At 43.1% G+C, this 21,832-nt stretch overlaps 2 protein-coding genes across 5 annotated transcripts in view; one reads left to right on the top strand and one right to left on the bottom strand.

Annotated features, from left to right (window-relative positions):
• Nucleotides 1-12,393, bottom strand: part of sf3a1 (splicing factor 3a, subunit 1) — a 36,239-nt gene extending 23,846 nt beyond the window's left edge. The window contains exons 1-4 of the mRNA XM_048555800.2: nt 12,249-12,393; nt 10,524-10,636; nt 10,234-10,435; nt 6,862-7,119 (exon numbers count right to left, since the gene is read on the bottom strand). Coding sequence (XP_048411757.1) covers nt 6,862-7,119; nt 10,234-10,435; nt 10,524-10,636; nt 12,249-12,302 — 627 coding nt within the window. The 5' untranslated portion in view covers nt 12,303-12,393. The remainder of the gene's footprint in view (nt 1-6,861; nt 7,120-10,233; nt 10,436-10,523; nt 10,637-12,248) is intronic.
• A 255-nt stretch (nt 12,394-12,648) lies between these two features.
• ccdc157 (coiled-coil domain containing 157) overlaps nt 12,649-21,832 on the top strand; it is a 56,237-nt gene continuing 47,053 nt past the window's right edge. For 2 of the 4 annotated variants that reach the window (XM_059655024.1, XM_048555802.2), the window contains exons 1-2: nt 13,455-13,553; nt 15,264-15,623. In XM_059655024.1, the coding sequence (XP_059511007.1) occupies nt 15,376-15,623 (248 nt within the window). In that variant the 5' untranslated portion in view covers nt 13,455-13,553; nt 15,264-15,375. Of the gene's footprint in view, nt 12,700-13,454; nt 13,554-15,263; nt 15,628-21,832 lie in introns of those variants that run through there. The other 2 variants (XM_048555801.2, XM_059655025.1) reach the window with 2 other exon arrangements.

Genomic DNA, 21,832 nt, shown 5'->3' with positions numbered 1-21,832 from the left:
ATTACACTTCTCCCTCTGATATCAAAGTTCAAGCCAGCATGCTTTTGTTTAAGTGATAATGGGAACTGCAGATGCTGGAGAATCCAAGATAATGAAGTGTGAAGCTGGATGAATACAGCAGGCCAAGGAGCATCTCAGGAGCACAAAAGCTGACGTTTCGGTCCTAGACCCTTCATCAGAGAGGGGGATGGGGTGAGGGTTCTGGAGTAGATAGGGAGGGGGGGTGCAGACCGAAGATGGAGAGAAAAGAAGATAGGTGGAGAGTAGAGTATAGGTGGGGAGGTTGGGAGGGGATAGGTCAGTCCAGGGAAGACGGACAGGTCAAGGAGGTGGGATGAGGTTAGTAGGTAGGAAATGGAGGTGCGGCTTGGGGTGGGAGGAAGGGATGGGTGAGAGGAAGAACAGGTTAGGGAGGCAGAGACAGGCTGGGCTGGTTGTGTGGTGCAGTGGGAGGAGGGGGCGAACTGGGCTGGTTTTGGGATGCTGTGGGGGAAGGGGAGATTTTGAAGCTGGTGAAGTCCACATTGATACCATTGGGCTGCAGGGTTCCCAAGCGGAATATGAGTTGCTGTTCCTGCAACCTTCGGGTGGTATCATTGTGGCACTGCAGGAGGCCCATGATGGACATGCCATCTAAAGAATGGGAGGGGGAGTTGAAATGGTTCGCGACTGGGAGGTGCAGTTGTTTATTGCAAACCGAGCGGAGGTGTTCTGCCAAGCGGTCCCCAAGCCTCCGCTTGGTTTCCCCAATGTAGAGGCAGCCACACCGGGTACAATGCGTACAGCATACCACATTGGCAGATGAGCAGGTGAACCTCTGCTTAATATGGAAAGTCATCTTGGGGCCTGGGATGGGGGTGAGGGAGGAGGTGTGGGGGCAAGTGTAGCACTTCCTGCGGTTGCAGGGGAAGGTGCCGGGTGTGGTGGGGTTGGAGGGCAGTGTGGAGCGAACAAGGAAGTCACGGAGAGAGTGTTCTCTCCAGAAAGCAGACAAGGGTGGGGATGGAAAAATGTCTTGGGTGGTGGGGTCGGATTGTAGATGGCGGAAGTGTCGGAGGATGATGCGTTGAATCCGGAGATTGGTGGGGTGGTGTGAGAGAACGAGGGGGATCCTCTTTGGGCGGTTGTGGCAGAGGCGGGGTGTGAGGGATGTGCTGCAGGAAGTGTGGGTGACGCGGTCAAGGGTGTTCTCGACCACTGTTGGGGGGGAAAGTTGCGGTCATTGAAGAACTTGCACATCTGGGATGTGCGGGAGTGGTGGCATTAGAACGCTTTCCAGAGAGACCACTCTCTCCGTGATTCCCCTGTTCACTCCACACTGCCCTCCAACCCCACCACACCCGGCACCTTCCCCTGCAACTGCAGGAAAGTGCTACACTTGCCCCCACACCTCCTCCCTCACCCCCATCCCAGGCCCCAAGATGACTTTCCATATTAAGCAGAGGTTCACCTGCACATCTGCCAATGTGGTATACTGCATCCATTGTACCCGGTGTGGCTTCCTCTACATTGGGGAAACCAAGCGGAGGCTTGGGGACCGCTTTGCACAACACCTCCGCTCGGTTTGCAATAAACAACTGCACCTCCCAGTCGCGAACCATTTCAACTCCCCCTCCCATTCTTCAGATGGCATGTCCATCATGGGCCTCCTGTAGTGCCACAACGATACCACTCGAAGGTTGCAGGAACAGCAACTCATATTCCGCTTGGGAACCCTGCAGCCCAATGGTGTCAATGTGGACTTCACCAGCTTCAAAATCTCCACTTCCCCCACAGCATCCCAAAACCAGCCCAGTTCGTCCCCTCCCCCCACTGCATCCCAAAACCAGCCTAGCCTGTCTCTGCCTCCGTAACCTGTTCTTCCTCTCACCCATCCCTTCCTCCCCCCAAGCTGCACCTCATCCTTTGTCACTAACCTCATCCCACCTCCTTGACCTGTCCGTCTTCCCTGGACTGACCTATCCCCTCCCAACCTCCCCACCTATACTCTACTCTCCACCTATCTTCTTTTCTCTCCATCTTCGGTCTGCCCCCCCCCCCTCCCATTTATTCCAGAACCCTCACCCCATCCCCCTCTCTGATGAAGGGTCTAGGCCCGAAACGTCAGCTTTTGTGCTCCCGAGATGCTGCTTGGCCTGCTGTGTTCCTCCAGCTTCACACTTTATTATCTATGCTTTTGTTTAAATCATCTTAGATTCGTGAAGACTGTCTTCTGCAACACTTTACTCAAATTACATATTTGTTGTCCCTCATATGTTCAACCTCCTTAGGGGAACTGTAAACCAAAAATAATTTGCCAAATAACAATTAACGCCAAAAGAAAAAAAAATCAACAGATTCCACTTTTTGTCACTTTCACTTTAAAATAAATCAGAACCAACTCAAATTACTCAAATTAAAATGCAAATGATATTTCAAGCTGAAAAGTAAATGTCATTTTAAACAGGCAAAGATATCTGTGACACAATCACAAACATGGTCGCATCCTTGCTTGATGTAGTGGCACTACATACCAAATCGGTTCCACAATTGCTGCTTTTTAATTGCACAGGCTAGGTTAGAGCACCTATTTGACAAAGGCGTTTATCTTTGAGCTTCACAGATACTATTATCATTAGCAAAGCATTCTTCTTGAAACATTCTCACTATCACAACAGGACAAATGGTGTAACTTTTTAAAAGAGTTCCTTTTTAATCAACCAATTAATACCTCAGGTTCCTGGCTTTGTCACTTCTTGTTTTAGCAAGTTCTCACACAATATCCAAAAGCTCCTCTGTCCCTTCCTGTCAAAGACTTTTCTGCCATCAGCATTACTGCTTTCTTCTTTCATCCTGTGGATATAACTTTCAGGTCCAGGCTCCCCAAGACATATGAACCAATGTTTATTATCCAGGAAAATTACCATTGATTCCTTTACAACTTATGCAAACTCTTAAATTATTTTCAAAAAAAGTACAAATCCCCTGATAATTAATTTCAAAGCAACTACAAATTTTCCCTACGGTAGTGTTTCCAAGGAAAAGGTTGTCACAGAGATTTGGGAGAAAAAAACCATCAAAACTTAAACACAATTACTAAATACATGCTCCACTGAACTTCAAGACAGTTGTACAAAATCATGTTTGTGAAAAATAAGTTAAACTGAAGCTGACAGTAAATATAACAGATTTGAGCTGGTTAATAACCTTCACGAGTCTGCTATGCACAACAAATTCACAGGAATTTAGTTTGAACTTGTTGATGTGGGTGTTACTGGATAGGCCAACAATGTTGCACAGCCCTGGTTAGCTTGGAGAAGGTGATGCTGAGCTGCCTCAAACTACTGCAGTCTTTGAGGTGTAGAAACACTCAGTGTTGTCAGGAAAGGAGTTCCAGGATTCTAACCTAGTGATACAAAAGGAACAGCAATACAGTTCCAAGTCAGGATAGCTTGTGGCTAGATGGGTGACACATAGCTGCCTGGATTCTCATTCTTGGCTGTGAAGAACCATGTTTATCCAACTAATTATACGTTCCTCTACAACCACTATATTTTTATTTAAGACCCCACACCCAATGATCCCTGCTTGAATAGCTTCCTATACTATGGGTATCTGGTTAGTCCAGTCAGCCAACCTGCAGCCTCTCACCCACATTCAGTCAAAAAAGAATCTTGAACCTGTCGGACAATTCCGAAGGTTGAGGTCCCCCCAGGTTTACCTTCTTCATTGCAATATCTGCCCCAGGCAGAGCTACACCCTTCATGCCCAGATCACAGAACAAAACAGTTAGCCTAAGCAGTGTGACTGCCTTCTGTAACGAGCATTTAGGTAACATTTTTATTTATCATTTCTTCAATACCAGCATCAGTGTTTCGGAATTCAGCACAATCTCAGCAGGTCTCTCTGCTGGAACGTTTGACTAAGAAAGAGCTACAGTACTATCGCAAAACATCTTCAGAGTTAACAGTGTACTACTGGTGATAAATCTTGTGCGTCCTATCTGAAGCTCAAACATTTTCAGTGTGCAACCAAGTTATCATTTAAAAACGTTATTAAATTGGAAGTGATGAGTTCTAAAAGCCATAACGATTTGCATACATCATAAAATCCTTCACTTTATACCAACAAAGCAAAATCTCATGATTTACAGATTTTTCCAAAAATACAACCGTATAGAATTAGAACCAACATTCTGCATGCCATTTGTATGCATTCACTTATGCACTCAACATTTAGAAAATAAGTCAGAAACACTGAAGCTGGGAGACGTTCCCTGAAGTCATTAAATTTAATGTAGACATCTAAGATATCTGAAATTGTTTCAAATATAAGACTATACAAGATGGTTATGTTTTAAACAGTTTCCTTTAAGTTAGGGAAAAGTGGAGGAGTTTGGAGAGGGTCTATGAAATCTGCCTGGCTGCCAGGGATAGGAGTAAAATTAAAGGATATTGAAAATAAGGTGCACATTTTAAATCCTGCACACAAAGATAATTGGCCTTAACCCTGGAGGAAAAGGAAAATAATCAAGAAGTCACCAAAGTGGGTTTTATTCATGCATACTCAGAAGATTGAGTGAAGTAACTTCAAAAAATGACAGTGACAAACTTACTTTGATGTGGCAGGGACAGGACAGCCTGCTAAAATACCAGGAGGGATTTAGACTAGAATCTACAAAGCTACATATTTGTTGATAGCATACAGTGGCTCTATTGTGTTAACTAACTGATAGTGAAATAACCTCTCTTGTGTATTAGTTGTCCACTAAGTAATGTTCAATCGACATTGACTTTAGTGTGTTTGTCACAACAGAAGTCTTAAAACATGAAGTCTTTTCCTGAGATTCTCTGAGTCAGTCATTAGGAAATTCATATCTCTTTCTAAAAAGTCCTCTACAAGGATCATAAAATAGAAATAGGAGAATTTATTTGAGATGCAACAGATTTCCCTGATCAACCAAACATTTATAATGGTCACAGGAAAAGAAAGAATTGGATTACAGCCCAAATGCATTCAATGACCATTACAAACACTTGGCATCATAAAATCTGTAACATTTGCTTCCGCAAATAAGAAATACCGCACAATTGCAGACACGTAGATGCTGCATGTTCCATTTACAGCACTGAACTTTAATAGTTAATCCTAGTTACTTTCTTAATACCAACCTGTTCAGAGATGTTATTATAAGTCTCCAGAACAGGTGGGATTTGAACCTCGGCCTCCTGGCTCAGAATCAGAGGCATCACTGCTGCACCATAAGAGACCTAACAGTCAATCCTATCATGTGTACACAAATTAGGTGCAGGAAACTTGAGCCATGGCTGCTTTGATTGCAACTTCAAATTCCCACCGTCTCCAGTAACCTTTAATCCCATTCTTACCAAGAATATCTCTACAACTGTCTTAAAAAAATTTCAAAAACTCTGCTTTCACCACCTTTCGAAGATTAGTTCCAAAGACTTAGCCCTCTTGAGAAATAAAATCTTCATCTCTGCCTTAAACAGTTGACCGTTTAGTTTTAAGTGAGGTACCAGAGTTCTCGATTTTCCCCAGGAAAAACATCCTCTCTATAGTCCAATTGTTAAGACCCCTCAGGATGCTAACTGTTTCAATAATGTTGCCTCTTACTCATCTTTCCAGCAAATACAAGCCTAGTCTGCCCAACATTACCTTATAACACAATGCAACTATTCCAGTTATTAGTCTAGTAAATGTTCTCTGGATTGCTTCCAGTGTGTTTTCATCCTTCTCCAAAACCTATATAGTACTCCAGATGTGCTCTCACCAATGCCCCTCACAACTGAAGCATAATTTCCCTACTTGTGTGTTCAATTATCCTCTTAACGAACAACAGCATTCTACTACCATTCTTATTATTTGCTGTACCTGTGAACTAACTTTTCTTCTGCAATTTGTTCAGAGGACATCCAAATCCCTCTGCAATCTCAGAGGTCCGCAATCTCTCACCATTCAGAAAATACATTTTATTCTTCATGTCAAAACGACAATTGCACATTGTCCATGTTATATGCCATGTGCCAAATCTTTGACTACTCACTTACTTATAGCATCTTTCTGTCTTTTTCCACAACTTACTTTCCTATGTCTCCTACATGTGACTCCAGATCCACAGCACTGTGGTTGACTCTAGATTGCCCTCTGGGCGATTAGGGATAGGCAATAAATGCTGCTAAGCCAATGTCCTCATCCCGTTAATGAATAAAAAAAAGTCAGCAAATTTAGTACCAAACATTTGGTCCTTCTATACAAGTCATTTATATAAAACGTAGAAGTGGAGGCTCCAGCACCAATGTTTGTGGCATGCCACTCATTACATTTTGCTAATCAGAAAATGACTCACTGACACCTATTTTGTTTCCCCAATAGTAGACAATCTTTTATTCATGCTAATTACACCAGTAAGTTTTATCTTCCACAATAACCTTTGGGCTTATCAAATGCCTTCTATGTACCGTATTCACCAATTCTCCTTTATCCAGAATACATTACTGTTTCAAAGAAATCTGATATATTGGTAAAACAAACCATGTTGATCTGCCTGATCAAATCATTTTTCTTCAAATGTGCCCTGAAACAAACAATACTTTCTAACATTTTCCTTGTGACAGCTGTTAAGCTAATTGGCCTCGTTCCAGCTTTCTGCCTCCTACTCTTTTTGATTGAAGGAGTTACATCATTACGTTCCAACCAAATGGAACCTTTCCCAAAATTTAGGGAATTTTGGAAAATTAAAAGCAACACATCAACTACCTCACAACCACTTTCAATATGCAAGAACACAATTTCAGCTTGATCCACAGTACTCAACAATTACACACTTACATAGGACAGATTCTATCCTTGACCTTTAAATACCTTGGTGTACTGCTCCACAAGTTTGGTGAAATAGTTGAACAGACTGTGCTGTGGTCGCAGAAAGTCAAATTGATAGTTACGTTGTTCTTTCTGCATCAGCTGAGTCAAAAACTGTCGGCCGTTTCTTGCAACAAATTGAGCAGTTAACTTCACAACATCCAAATCAAAGGCAGAGATTGATGGGGGATCAGCAATGAACTCAAATTCGGGTGGAGGTTCCTTTGGAACAATTGTTTCCTGAATTACCTGTGCTTGCACCTATTCATATAGACAGGAAAGAAAATAAATTCTCAATTTATAATTTCACAAACAAGATTTAAAAGATCTTTATTTAGCTAAGAGATATTAAAAACATATAATTTATTCAATGCTGCAACTTAAAAAGGAAAGAAAACACATTCAAAGATTTGTGATAACATCAATGTTGTTTGTGAACTTTCGCCTATATTAAAAAAATTTCCGCTTATTTCCTCTTTTGATCCCTCTACTGTCCGTAAATTATCCAGCCCCTTTGTCTGACATCCAGTGCTGGACAAGGAGAAATTTCCTTCAACTAAATGTTGGAAAGATAAAAAGGTGTTATCTCCAAACCCTCACACAGACTCTTATCTATTTATTGCCTCCATCTTCTCCATGTGACCCTCAGAGCCTACCAGACCACACACACAACACTGGTATTGCATCTGGTCCACAGATAAGCTTCTGGCCCACCACCCAAACTGTATATAACAGTGCCCATCTCCACTCCAGCCACAATCCATGCCTGTTCCATCTTGACTTAATCAGTCCATGCTCTCCTGGTTGGTCTCCCATTTTCCACTATACTGGAGCTTGTCTAAAATCACACTGCCCAATTTGTGGATTATCCCTACCCCAGTTAATTTGTATACCTCCAACACTGTCTATGCCTCAATTATTTTATTGTTTATTTATCCATTTGCGGGACATGGGTGTCACTGGCTGTCTTAACTTTTATTACCTGACCCCAAATACCATCAAGAAGGTGGTGGTGAGCTGCCTTCTTCAACTGGTGCAGCCCATGTTTTGTAGGTAGACTGACAATGCCATTAGGGAGGGAATGCCAAGATTCTGATGCAGCAACACTGAAGGAACAGCGATATATTTCCAAGCCATGATGGTGAGTGGCTTGGAGGGGAACTTGGAGGCAGTGGTGTTCCCATGTATCTGCTACCCTTGTCCTTTCAGAAGGATGTGGTTGCAAGTTTAGAAACTGATGTCTGAGGATCTTTAGTGAATTTCTGCAGTGCATCTTGTAGATATTAATATTACTACTACGAAGCACTGGTGGAGGGGGGAGTGGATGTTTGTGGTTATGCTGTCAATCAAGTTGGCTGCTTTGTCCTTGATGATGTCAAGCTTCATAAATGTCATTAGTACATCAAGTGGGGAGTATTCCATTACACCCGACTTGAGCTTTGTCGATGGTGGACAAACTCTGGGGAGTCAGGCGAGTTACTCACCGCAGTGTTCCTTGCCTCTGACCTGCTCTTGTAACACTGCGATCATATGGTGAGTCCAATTCAACTTCTAGTCAATGGTAACCCATAGGACATTGATAGTGGGTGTTTTTGAACAAGTGCAACGAGGTCTGGACAGTATCCAGGATTGGGCTGACAAATGACAAGTAACATTCATGCCACACAAATGCCAAGCAATGACCAATTCTAATAGGAGACAATCTAACTAAACTGCTTGACATTCAGCGGTGTTACCATCAACAGAACACCTATTATCAATGTCCTTCAGTACCTAAGGAGTCCGGAATGGTGCTGAACATTATGCAACCATCAGCAAACATCCCCACTTCTGACCTTATGATGGAGAGAAGGTCATTGATGAAGCAGCTGAAGGTACTTGGGCCTAGGACACTGCCCTGAGGATCTCATGGAACTAAGATGACTGACCTCTTAAAAAAAAACTACAACCATCTTTTTATGTGTCAAGTGTGACTCCAACCAGCAGTGAGTTTGCCCCCCCGATTCCCAATGATTCCAGTTTTGTTAGGTCTCCTAGATACTACACTAGGTCATACACGGCCTTGATGTCAAGGGCTGTCACCCTCACCTCATCTCTGGAATTCAACACTTTTGTCCACGTTTGAACCAATGCTCTAATGAAGTCAGGAATCGAATGGCCCTGGCAGAATCCAAACTGGACATCAGTGAGTGGATTATTTCCAAACAGGTGCTGCTTGATAGCACTGGTGATGACACATTTCATCACTTTACTGATGATCAAAAGTAGGTAGGTAATTGCTTGTTTGATTTTGCCCTGATTTTTGTACAGAACATACCTGGGCAATTTTCCACATTATCAGCAATACCAGTGCTTTGGCTGTACTGGAACATCCTGGCTGGGCGAGTGGAAGGCTCTGGAGCACAAGTCTTCTGTACTGTTGCTGGAATGTTGTCAGCGCCCTAAGTCTTTGCAGTAGCCATGGCCTCTAACTGTTTCTTGATATCATGTGGAGTGAATCAAATTGGCTGAAGACTGGCATCTGTGATACTAGGGGGCACTGAAGGAAACCGAGACAGATCATCCACTTGTCACTTCTGGCTAAAGACTGCTGTGAATGCTTTAGCCTTATCTTTTGCACGGACGTGCTGGGCTGTTCCATCATTGAGGATGGGGATATTCATGGAGCTTCCACCTCCAGTGAGTTGTTTGGTTGTCCATCTCAATTCATGATGTCAAGTGGCAGGATTTCAGAGCTTAGATCTAATATATTGATTGCGGGGTCACAAAACTCTGTCTATCACTTGCTGCTCATGCTGTTTGGTAGCTTTGCCAGGTTGACACCTCATTTTTAGGTATGCCTGGTGCTGCTTATGGCATGCCCTCCTGCACTCTCCATTGTAATAAAAATTTGGTGGTTCAAAGTCAGAACTGAAATGTTAAATCTTTCTTCCTTCTCCATAGATACTGCCAGTGTTGTTGAGTAATTACGGCATTTTTAGTTTTCATATAAAATTTACACCATAACTTCATGGAGTCACCCCTCCCATTTCAGAGGATTCTAACAGCATTACACCCTCCAAAATCTGTGTCTTCAATTCTGTCCTCCTTTTCCTAATCTTAATTACTCCACCTTCCACAGCCATGTTTTCATTGCTAAGGCTATAAGTATGGAATTCCCTCTGTAAGCCACTGCCTTAAATGCTCTCTTTTCCCTTGAGATGCTCCCCAAAATCCTCCTTTTTGATCAAGTTGTCGATTAGCCATCCTGATATTTACTCAGAATATTCAGTGTCAAATTTCATTTATTAATACTCATGTGAAATGTTTCAAGACATTTATCTGTTAAGAAGTATTTACATAATTACAAACTATCATTACCGTCAAATTACTCACCTTCTGCGGCAGCTGTTGTTGCTGCTGCTGCTGCTGCATAACCTTCGGTATAGCAGCTGAAGGTTCTTGTCCTTTCCCCTCCTTGAACTCATTAACCTTGTGCCGGTAATATGCATGGTAAGGATCATTTGGATTCAAGAAGTTAAACTTGGAGTTGTTTATCTCATTTTGACGGATTCGAGCTTCAAATTCAGGACCATTCCTAATCAAAGCAAAATGATTTGCACTTTTAAACTCAAAGGGTTTAGTATAGCAAATACAACATGCAGTTGTTGGAATTTAGCACTCACCTCGCTACAAAACTTGCAGTCTTATCTACGATGTTTCTGACTTCAGGAGGAGGATAAATAATACCAACAATGGGTTTGGATGTTGCAGATTCATCTTTTGTTTCTTCTGGCAACTTTAAAAGAAAATTAAACAAGTGTCACTAAATTCTTAATCATCTTTAAGCAGCTTAATGACTTTAAAAATTATCATAATCATAAGTTCATGTCTGCAGATGACAGAATCAGATTGTAGAAATGACACTTTTGTTCCAATTAACCGCCAAAACACATCATTCGTTGAAATAAAAACACTCATGCTATGTTAGGATGGCAACAGCACATATACTTCAGCACAATTTATGCTGATGACCAAGCCGTTGAGGTAAATTATAGGAAGTCGCTACCTCCCCAACTGTTTTGACATACCAGTTGTCCAATCATCATGCTGGGGTCTGGACTGGAGTAAACAGGTTAATACAGCTCCAAAATCACATATCTGAGAACAACATTTTCAAATACTGCAAAAACTAAAACCAGACAAGTGCACAGCACTCCAAAGCACTATGCTAATCTGTCTCATTGATGGATTACAGCTGCCAAAGGGGTACAGAATTCTCCCTAGTTAGCTGAAGATATCATTACAGTCAATATGCTACAAAGGTGGTCTACCTGGGCAAGCAGCAAAGTATATTTCAGTGCTTTGTGATGGTAGACTGCACAATTTTAACTCATCATAAATTGCCATCACCCCTCCGCAAAGCAAACAATATTACTTTTTGGATTTTTTTGCCTAAGATTTTTGGACTTGGAACACGTGCATTCTTTTCAGTTTTTCTACCTATACTGTATTGGGCAAATGAAAACTTGTTAGTTCCGTAAAGATCCATGCTAATTATTTACTGTTGTACTGGGATCGAGCACATCTGGACCATATGAACTCGAGAATATACAATTTGACTACAATTTAGGTGCCCTGTAGTGTACTTTGTTCACCTCCATCTTCTCCGTCCAACTGACAGATAAACTTTTATCCGCACCTACTTTAATGACAATACCATAATGCTATAAAAGTAATCAGTAATAGTTGTAATACTAAAGTCTTTTAACATAAGCTGTTTTACAATATTCAGCACTTCAAAGTATCGTATTTCCCATTATCAACTGTTTACGAATGTGTGCAGGCTGGACGAAGGGATTTATTTAAGTAACGTATAACCATCCGGATTGCAGGCTGACAACACGGCCGATTTTAATGCATGATAAACACAGCCCTTGTTGCCTCTGAACGACCGGACACTTGTGATAAATCAGACTAACATTCCGCCAACGTGTGGATTATTTACACACATTTGGAGGAAGAGTCACCGGATCAGAAACATTAACGCTTTTTTTCCTTCACAGATGCTGCCAAACCCGCTGAGCTTTTGCAGCAACTTTGTTTTTGTCCCCGATTTACAACATCCACAGTTCTTTCGCATTTAATTTTGTGTGAATTATTTGATCGTGCGCCTGACAGATTTTTCCAGGACTCAGCTTGCATAACCAACAGATAATACAGCCTGGAGAAAGGATAATAGCCACGAGCTCGGAATCCGGGGATCCAAGACCAATATGCGAGTTCCAGGCCCAGAGCCTGCGGTTTGGAGGCCTCAGTTTTCTCTTATTCTGGCATGGATGGGGGGGGGGGGGGGGCACCACACCGGGCCAAGGTTTTTTTTTGAAACCTCTTTCTGTTTTAAAACCCACCTGGTTATTTTCAGTCTGAGGTGGCGGCAACGCCTGTACAGGTCCGGCCGGCATGGCTTCGGCACCGAACAGGGTTTAGAAGTGCAATCCCCCACCCCAGCCGTTCCGCGAACAAAACTCGGGCTAAACAAGATGGCGGCTACGGCCCGCACCATCCACCTCTTCATGGGGGGGGGGAAATGGGATATGCACATAACATAAAAGTTCTTCCCACACATTTAATTCGGTTTCCATCTCTCACCACCGTTTAATTATTCACTACTTTTCTTATAATACTGTTTTTATTATGTTTGAACGGTAAAGTCTCGTGTTTGTTGTTAGTTTGCCTGGCACAGTCCTTACGTCTTATGACGAGCAGGTACGTAAACGCACGATGACGTTACAGTTACGTTACGTGCGTCCATGACAGCACGTAGTCAACAGCCGGAGTGAAGCTAACGGTCAATCGCAGGTAGGTACAGGCTCAGTGACGAAGTTTGAATCAACCTCATCAGGCGCACCTTTGGAGTCGGTGAAACTTGATTCTAGGACTTCATACCTAAAATTATTTGTCCAGCGTATTCCCATCATGCCACTTCTTGCCGCCGCGATATATCTTGGGCTTGGAACCCTGGTGCTAACAAATGAATGATTCATTGCTTATTCAATATGGGGCAAATTTCGGCTCAGTGGGATGCGGAGGGGGGCGTGGGTGCTTTGAGGTTTTGAAATGCAGCCGTCCCCCCCGTCCCCCCCCACCATGACCAAACACGTCCGTTGGGGGTGCTCCTCTTCTCCACACCCGCCCTCTGAGGATGTGTTTCCCTCCCCTTCCTCGAGGTGATTCGTCCTCCATCCCCCTCCTGCTTGAGGTTTCCTTCTCCTTCCTGAAGTGCTTTTCCCTTAAACTTCCTCAAGGTGCTTCTTCCTTCCACCGCAATGTCCCTTCCCCCAACCTCCCCTCTAGATACTATTCCATCTGAGGCAGTGCTTTGGGACTGATGCTGACTCACTTCCATTGGTTCTCAAATGTCCAAGCAGTCCAATGCACCCATTTGCAAAGTCTGTTACATGTGGGGCAAAGTTGGTGCTGTTTGACTGACTGACTGACTGCCTGGGGGTGCAGGAATCGTTTGGAGGTTTTACCCAAAACCTTGACTTCGTCTCAACAAGGTTTCTGCATGTGTTCAGCGATTTCCTGAATGAATCTTCTTATTTTGGTTCCCACACAAGCCAGGTCGAGGGGAATGTTTGACCTCTTTAAGGGTGTTTTAAGGACTGCCTAAAGCATTTCCACAGTCTTCCTTTTGCAACAGAATAGATAAGGTAAACTATTTCCGCTGGCTGGCAATTTTCAAACAAGGAGTATGTAGTCTAAAAGTTAGGGGCAGGCTATTCAGGAGAGGTGTTAGGAAGCACGTCTAGACACACAGAGGGTGATAGAGGTTTAGAACTCTTCTGCAGACAGTAATTGATGTTAAATCAGTAGCCAATTTTAAATCTGAGGTAGATACATTTTTGTTAAGCAAAGGTATTAATGGGATGTGGACCAAAGATAGGTATGTGGGAATTTAGGCCACAGATCAGCCATGTCTCATTGAATGGTGGATCAAGTTCAAAGGACTACTCCTGTTCCTATGTTCTTATAAGCAAGTTCTGAGTAGAGCAGTTGCTTCAGGAGCCTGGTGTCAGGCTATGAACAACATGTCTTACCTCATCGAGCTAGTTTTAATTGATCAGTCATGATGCTGGACAAATTGACTTGGGAAATGCTGCTTTTGGTCCATCTTTCCTGATGTCGGAAGATAGAACATAGAACTGTGCAACACTGAAACAGGCTCTTTGCCTCAACATGTCTGTGCTGACCATGATGCTGTTCTAAACTATTCTCATCTGTCTGCACATAGTCTTTAGCCCTCTACTCCCTGCCTGTTCATGTGTCTGTCTAAATGCCTCTTACACAGTGCTGTTGTGTCTGCTTAACCACTCTTCTTTGCAGTGCATTCCAGGCACGCACCACCCACTGTGTAAAAATAAAAATTTGCCTCGCATATCTCCTTTAAACTTGGCCCCCTCACCTTAAACCTATACGACCTAGTATTTGAATCCCAAGAAGGCCCATGAACATGCTAACTGTTGATTCTTCGTCCAACTGACTCTTTCATCGTGTGAGCAGATTTTTTTAAACAATAGAAGACACTGCTGCCAAATATAATCTTTTCTTCTCTTTGTCAGCCCCAAACAACTACTTCAACTTCTTGGACGATGAATAATGAGCCTTATCTAATTTCCTCTGTCATCCCTCCTTCCACTGAATTCCTCCAGAAAAATAATGTAAAGAAGGATCTTTTTAAGTATTTATGCAAGATGCAGAAATTACCAAGATGCTTTTGTATCTATAACAGTAGTTGGTTTTGTTCTCAATCAAGGCTACAGAATTGTGATTACTCCAATACAACATTCTACTGCAGAATTATAAATCAGAAAGCTGTTAGAATGGTTGCAATTTCTGCATATAAAGCATGGTGTAAGGGACTTGCATTTTCCCCCTCCATCAGTTCCATTAAATCCTATTGTTAATAAACAACTATTAACTTCAGGAAATAATTTTTTAAATTACCCAAAAATTGAATTCCATGCCTAATTCTTTCATTTAGGAAACATAAATATTAGTAGTAATGGCTGTTGGGCAGATATTTTTATTGTCATGTGTGATATTAGTAAACCAGCACTACTGGAAAACTATGAACGTTCATTATCACTGTGGTTCGTGTAAAATTCTGTCAATTCTTTTGACAGCAACTGCCAACATATTAAATATTACTGCTTTGTATGTAGACTTATACTTGCAATAATTTGTAGATCATATTGTGCATTAAGTCGTGTGAAAATATTTTTAATCTGGTAGCAGATATTTTATAAGGTTAGTACAAAGTAAACAATACTGTATTTACATTAAATTACAACTTAAAGGTGATATTTGCTTAAAATCGTTGAATCAACTTTCTTAATCTAATTATTTTCTATTTCTTGCAGATAAATTGCCCTCGTGGAGTTATTATTACAGGCTCAGATACTTTATACAGAAATAGCAGTTTCAATTTTCATAAGAAGGTGCATTTCATATTCTGATTTCAAGGCCATTAAAATGACACTACTTTTAGGAAATCAAAACTGTTTGGATGGTTTGCGCAAGGATGTCACAGATGTACAAGGGATAATCATAGATGTATTTTCACGAGTTGGTGCAGTTCGCTATCCATCATGGAAGTTTCCAGATAAAACATCATGTGATTTGGATCTTGTTACTTTATTGAACCGTTTTGATTATGTAGAAGATGACCCAGAGTTCACACAGCATTCTCATATTGTGCTATTTGAGTTGGTGATTGACAGGTAAGGTACAAGTTGTTCTTTGGCTTTTCTCCAGAAAGTACCAAACATGCTCACAATAATTCATGCTGGAAACAATCACAATCTACAGTGGTAATGCCTCATGCACATAGAATGTCAGCAGATGTTTACTTCCTTCTGACCACTTAACCCATTATTTTTGTGCCTCAATTTTGCCAAAATAGAAGTGACTTATTTTTCATTAATTGAGGTAATACTCAATGAGGATATGCCTAAGATCCACACTTACTTACATTGTTCTGTTGCTGCTGTTTTCAGTAATTGTTCTATGCTGAGATGTTGATTTCTCTGAATGGAGTTTTTGAAAATTACTCAAATATTTTGGAAGTACCTGTACAAATATTGTCTATTTCTTTTATTGTTGTAGCAACTCTGTTCACAGGCTGTTGTTGATCCCGGACCACATAAAAACAGGTGTTGAAAGATTTAAATTCCAAGGTTAAATTTTATGATATTAATTAAATGTCATCAAATGTAATTTAGTGATCCAAAAAACATTTGAATAATAAAATAACTATTTTCAAGAGAATGATTAAATAAATTTGTTTGTTTGTCCAGACCTGTTCATCCAGAAGCAATCTTTCCCCTCGAAACTTTGTGACATATCCCAAATTGATAATGGAAAGTCCTGTAATACCGAGTACCATCCTTTCAGAAAGCCAAACACCTTGGTTGAACTATGGTTGGAATACTGCTATATCACCTTAAAAGGATGGGTATCTTGGGGAAATCTTAGAGGTGGATAAGGAATTAGTTGTAAGTAACAAAGAAGAGAATTAATGGAAATTCTTGGCAGGTTTGACACAAAAAAGATGAAATATGAGATTATTAGCATTGGACTAACTTATCTCTGTACTATAATTTTCTTAAAATTGGGTAATGGGCTAGCTGGGAGAAAGAGTGATCAATATCTAGCAATGATATGAGAATCAACAGTTACAATATCCAGTCATTTGCAGAGCAGCAATCAAGAAGAAAGGGCACAAAATACTGAATATCACTGCCAAATGAAATGGTATAAACATGAAGCTAAAATTTTAGCTAACACACTCCACTCATACCATACGTTGAAGGTTGTGTTTAGCTTTGGTCAGAAAGATGAGTGGGAAACATTCAAGCAGAGAAGGGTCACAGGACTAATCCTACATGTCAGAGGACCACTTTCTGAAGATGGTGTATAATGTTTTAATAAATAACATTATCTAGTAGAGAGCATGGTGGCTCAGTGGTTAGCACTGCTGCCTCACAGTGCTAGGGACCCAGGTTCAATTCCACCCTTAGGTGACTGTGTGGGGTTTGCACATTCCCCTCGTGTCTGCATGGGTTTCCTCCAGGTACTCCAGTTTCTTCCCACAGACCAAAGATGTGCAGGTTAGGTGGATTGGCTGAGCTAAGTTGCCCATAGTGTTCAGGGTTCTGCAGATTGGGTGGGTTGTTGAGGTTGGGTCTGGGTGGGATGCTGCAAGGGTCGGTGTGTACTTGTTGGGCTGAAGGGCCTGTTTCCACAGTGTAGTGATTCTAGACACTAATTGTGTTTAAACACAGAGTCCAGATCCACACTCTTACTGAGAACTTTATTTCAGATAAGCACACTTCATAAAACTCTCACAGTGCTGATTACTAACTCCTCTTTTCCATTCTCACACACAAATAAGTATTTTTAATCAACCTATTCAGGAAGTTTTGACATACTCCTGCAGCAGCTAAAACTTGAACCCAGGCCTTCTTACCCAAAGAAAGGACACTACCACTGCAAATTCTCTGACACACCTCTGGAACAGGTGGGATTTAAACCCGTATCAGAGATAATGGGAACTGCAGATGCTGGAGAATTCCAAGATAATAAAATGTGAGGCTGGATGAACACAGCAGGCCAAGCAGCATCTCAGGAGCACAAAAGCTGACGTTTCGGGCCTAGACCCTTCATCAGAGAGGGGGATGGGGAGAGGGAACTGGAATAAATAGGGAGAGAGGGGGAGGCAGACTGAAGATGGAGAGTAAAGAAGATAGGTGGAGAGAGTATAGGTGGGGAGGTAGGGAGGGGATAGGTCAGTCCAGGGAAGACGGACAGGTCAAGGAGGTGGGATGAGGTTAGTAGGTAGATGGGGGTGCGGCTTGGGGTGGGCGGAAGGGATGGGTGAGAGGAAGAACCGGTTAGGGAGGCAGAGACAGGTTGGACTGGTTTTGGGATGCAGTGGGTGGGGGGGAAGAGCTGGGCTGGTTGTGTGGTGCAGTGGGGGGAGGGGACAAACTGGGCTGGTTTAGGGATGCAGTAGGGAAAGGGGAGATTTTGAAACTGGTGAAGTCCCCATTGATACCGTTAGGCTGCAGGGTTCCCAGGCGGAATATGAGTTGCTGTTCCTGCAACCTTCGGGTGGCATCATTGTGGCAGTGCAGGAGGCCCATGATGGACATGTCATCGAGAGAATGGGAGGGGGAGTGGAAATGGTTTGCGACTGGGAGGTGCAGTTGTTTGTTGCGAACTGAGCGGAGGTGTTCTGCAAAGCGGTCTCCAAGCCTCTGCTTGGTTTCCCCAATGTAGAGGAAGCCGCACCGTGTGCAGTGGATGCCGTATACCACATTGGCAGATGTGCAGGTGAACCTCTGCTTAATGTGGAATGTCATCTTGGGGCCTGGGATAGGGGTGAGGGAGGAGGTGTGGGGGCAAGTGTAGCATTTCCTGCGGTTGCAGGGGAAGGTGCCAGGTGTGGTGGGGTTGGAGGGCAGTGTGGAGCGAACAAGGGAGTCACGGAGAGAGTGGTCTCTCCGGAAAGCAGACAGGGGTGGGGATGGAAAAATGTCTTGGGTGGTGGGGTCGGATTGTAAATGGCGGAAGTGTCGGAGGATGATGCGTTGTATCCGGAGGTTAGTAGGGTGGTGTGTGAGAACGAGGGGGATCCTCTTAGGGCGGTTGTGGCGGGGGCGGGGTGTGAGGGATGTGTTGCGGGAAATACGGGAGACGCGGTCAAGGGCGTTCTCGATCACTGTGGGGGGAAAGTTGCGGTCCTTAAAGAACTTGGACATCTGGGATGTGCGGGAGTGGAATGTCTTATCGTGGGAGCAGATGCGGCGGAGGCGGAGGAATTGGGAATAGGGGATAGGTTGCAGGAACAGCAACTCATATTCCGCCTGGGAACCCTGCAGCCTAATGGTATCAATGTGGACTTCACCAGTTTCAAAATCTCCCCTTCCCCTACTGCATCCCTAAACCAGCCCAGTTTGTCCCCTCCCCCCACTGCACCACACAACCAGCCCAGCTCTTCCCCCCCACCCACTGCATCCCAAAACCAGTCCAACCTGTCTCTGCCTCCCTAACCGGTTCTTCCTCTCACCCATCCCTTCCTCCCACCCCAAGCCGCACCCCCATCTACCTACTAACCTCATCCCACCTCCTTGACCTGTCCGTCTTCCCTGGACTGACCTATCCCCTCCCTACCTCCCCACCTATACTCTCTCCACCTATCTTCTTTACTCTCCATCTTCGGTCCGCCTCCCCCTCTCTCCCTATTTATTCCAGAACCCTCTCCCCATCCCCCTCTCTGATGAAGGGTCTAGGCCCGAAACGTCAGCTTTTGTGCTCCTGAGATGCTGCTTGGCCTGCTGTGTTCATCCAGCCTCACATTTTATTATCTTGGGATTTAAACCCAGCTCTTTAGGTCCCATTAGATCTGAGGCACTTTTTTTGACCTTATTAGGTTAAAACAAAACACGTGGCTTGACAAGACAACATAGGATACAAACCATCAAGCACAAAAGAGGCCCTTAAGCCCATCGAGTAAGCACTGACCTATCTACAATAATCCCACTTACAAGCACTTCACCCATAGCCTTGAGTGTTATCACATTTCAAGTGGTATTTCATGTAGTATTTAAAAGATTGAGAGGTTTGCTGCATCTACAGACCTCCCAGGCAGTGCATTCCAGATTCCCATCACCCCCTGGCTGGAACAAATTCCCTCTAAACCACTTACTCATCTGAAAATTATGTCCCCTCATTGTTGACCTTTTGCCTAACAGGACCAGTTGCTTCCTATCCATCTATGGGTAGATGATAGTGACACCCATTGATATCAAAACTGTGGCATCAAGGAGCCCTAGCAAAACTGGAATCTGTGGGTATCAGAGGGCAAACGCTCTGCTGGCTGGAGTCACACCTGGCTCGTAGGAAGATGGTTAGGTTTGTTGGTGGTCAATAATCTCAGCTCCAGGACATCTCTGCAGGAGTCCACGGTAGTGTCCTAGGCCCAACCATCTTCAGCTGCTTCATCAAAGACCTTCCCATCAGAAGATGGGGATGTTCGCTGATGATTGCACAATGTTTAGCACCATTTGTGACTCCTCAGATACTGGATCAGTGCATATTCAAATGCAACAAGGTCTGGACAATATCCAGGCTTGGGCTGACAAGTGGAAATAAGTTCACACCACACACATGCCAGGTAATGACCATTTCCAATAAAAGATGGTCTAACCACTGCCCCTTGACGTTCAATGATGTTACTATCATTGAATCCGCCACTATCAACTTCCTTCAAGTTACCATTGATAAGAAATTGAACTGGACTTGCCACATGAACGCTGTGATTACACAAACAGCTCAGAGGCAAGGAATACTGCAGTGAGTAACTCACCTGACTCCCCACAGTCTGCCCACCATCTCCAAGGCACAAGTCAGGAGTGTTATGGAATACTCCCCACTTGACTGGATGGGTGCAGCTCCAATAACATTCAAGAAGCTTGATACCATCAAAGACAAAGCAGCCAACATGACTGGCACTGCACTAACAAACATCCCTCCCAATACACACTACTGCTACCAACTAAAAGATGCATTGCAGAATTTCACCAAAGGTCCTTAGACAGCACCTTCCAAACCCATGACCGCTGCCATCTAGAAGGACAATGGTAGCAGATGCCTGGAAACATCACCACTTGCAACTTACTCTCCAAGCCACTCACTATCCTGACTTGGAAATATATCACTGTTTCTTTAGAGTTTCTGTGTCAAAATCTTGGAATTCCCTCCTTCATGGCATTGTGGGTCTACCTACAGAACATGGGCTGCAGTGGTTTGAGACAGCAGTTCACTGCCACCTTCTCAAGGGTAGGGATGGGTAATAAATGCTGGCCCTGCCAGCGATGCCCATGTCTCACGCGTGAATAGAGAAAACCTGTCTGAAATAACTCCAGAGAGGCTGGTATCCCGTCATCAAGTCACCCTTTATTTATGTGGAAAGTTCTTGACAGTGATCCAGCTCCCTCAGAGCCAGGTCTCAGAGTGATTAGGATTTCTGACACTCCTGTTTTTTTAATCTGTCAGCCGGGGCTCTCTGATTGGATCAGATTAACAGCCCCAATCAGGGAACTCATATTCTATGAGGTCCACCTGGCTGACCTTGCTGCGATCAATACATTGTCCATGCCTCTCATTATCTTATATACCTCAATCAGGTATCCTGTCTACCTTATCTGCACTAAAGAAAACAGTGCAAGCCCAACCAGCCTCTCTTCATGGCTAACGTATAAGATCAGGAAGGCCATTTACCTGGAAAGACCCCATACTTAATCCTTCAGAGCAGCTATTTTGTAAAAAAAATTCCAGGGCTTTCATCTCTATTACTTTCTGAAGGTCCAATCCATAAATTCAATAATCTTTAAACTCTTGACAAACAAGTCTAAAGATGTGCAGGTGGATTGGCTAAGCTAAATTGTCCATCATGTCCAGGGATATGCTTGCTAGGTAGGTTAGCCATGGTAAATGCAAGGTTACCAATATTGTGGACCTATTGTGGAATCTCTGACCAAATGATCTGCTTCCCTGCTGTAGGGATTCTATGAAGTCTGAGACTTAGCATTTTTTACTAATTTGAACCCATATTGGCTTATGCTATACTAAATAATTTGTTCAAAGCACTTCTTTTTGTAGATTTACCTTTGTTCAGGTCATTTACTATCTTTAGCACTGTTTAGAATCATTGAATCCCTACAGGCCTCATTGAGTCTGCACCAACCCTCTGAAGAGCATCCCATCCAGACCCACTACCCCACCAACCTATCCTTGTAACATAAATCTTAAATAAATGGCTACATGTGTGTTTCCGAACATTAGTAATTACACACACTTTATGGTCACACATGTATTAGGAGAAGCATTGTTGACAGCTCGTCTGGTCAATAATACTGGTTAAATT

The sequence above is a fragment of the Stegostoma tigrinum genome, chromosome 26 (genome assembly GCF_030684315.1).
Source record: "Stegostoma tigrinum isolate sSteTig4 chromosome 26, sSteTig4.hap1, whole genome shotgun sequence".
NCBI classification, from domain to species: domain Eukaryota; kingdom Metazoa; phylum Chordata; class Chondrichthyes; order Orectolobiformes; family Stegostomatidae; genus Stegostoma; species Stegostoma tigrinum.
The sequence above is the reverse complement of the archived record's forward strand: the minus strand, read 5'-3'. Positions and strand labels throughout refer to the sequence as shown.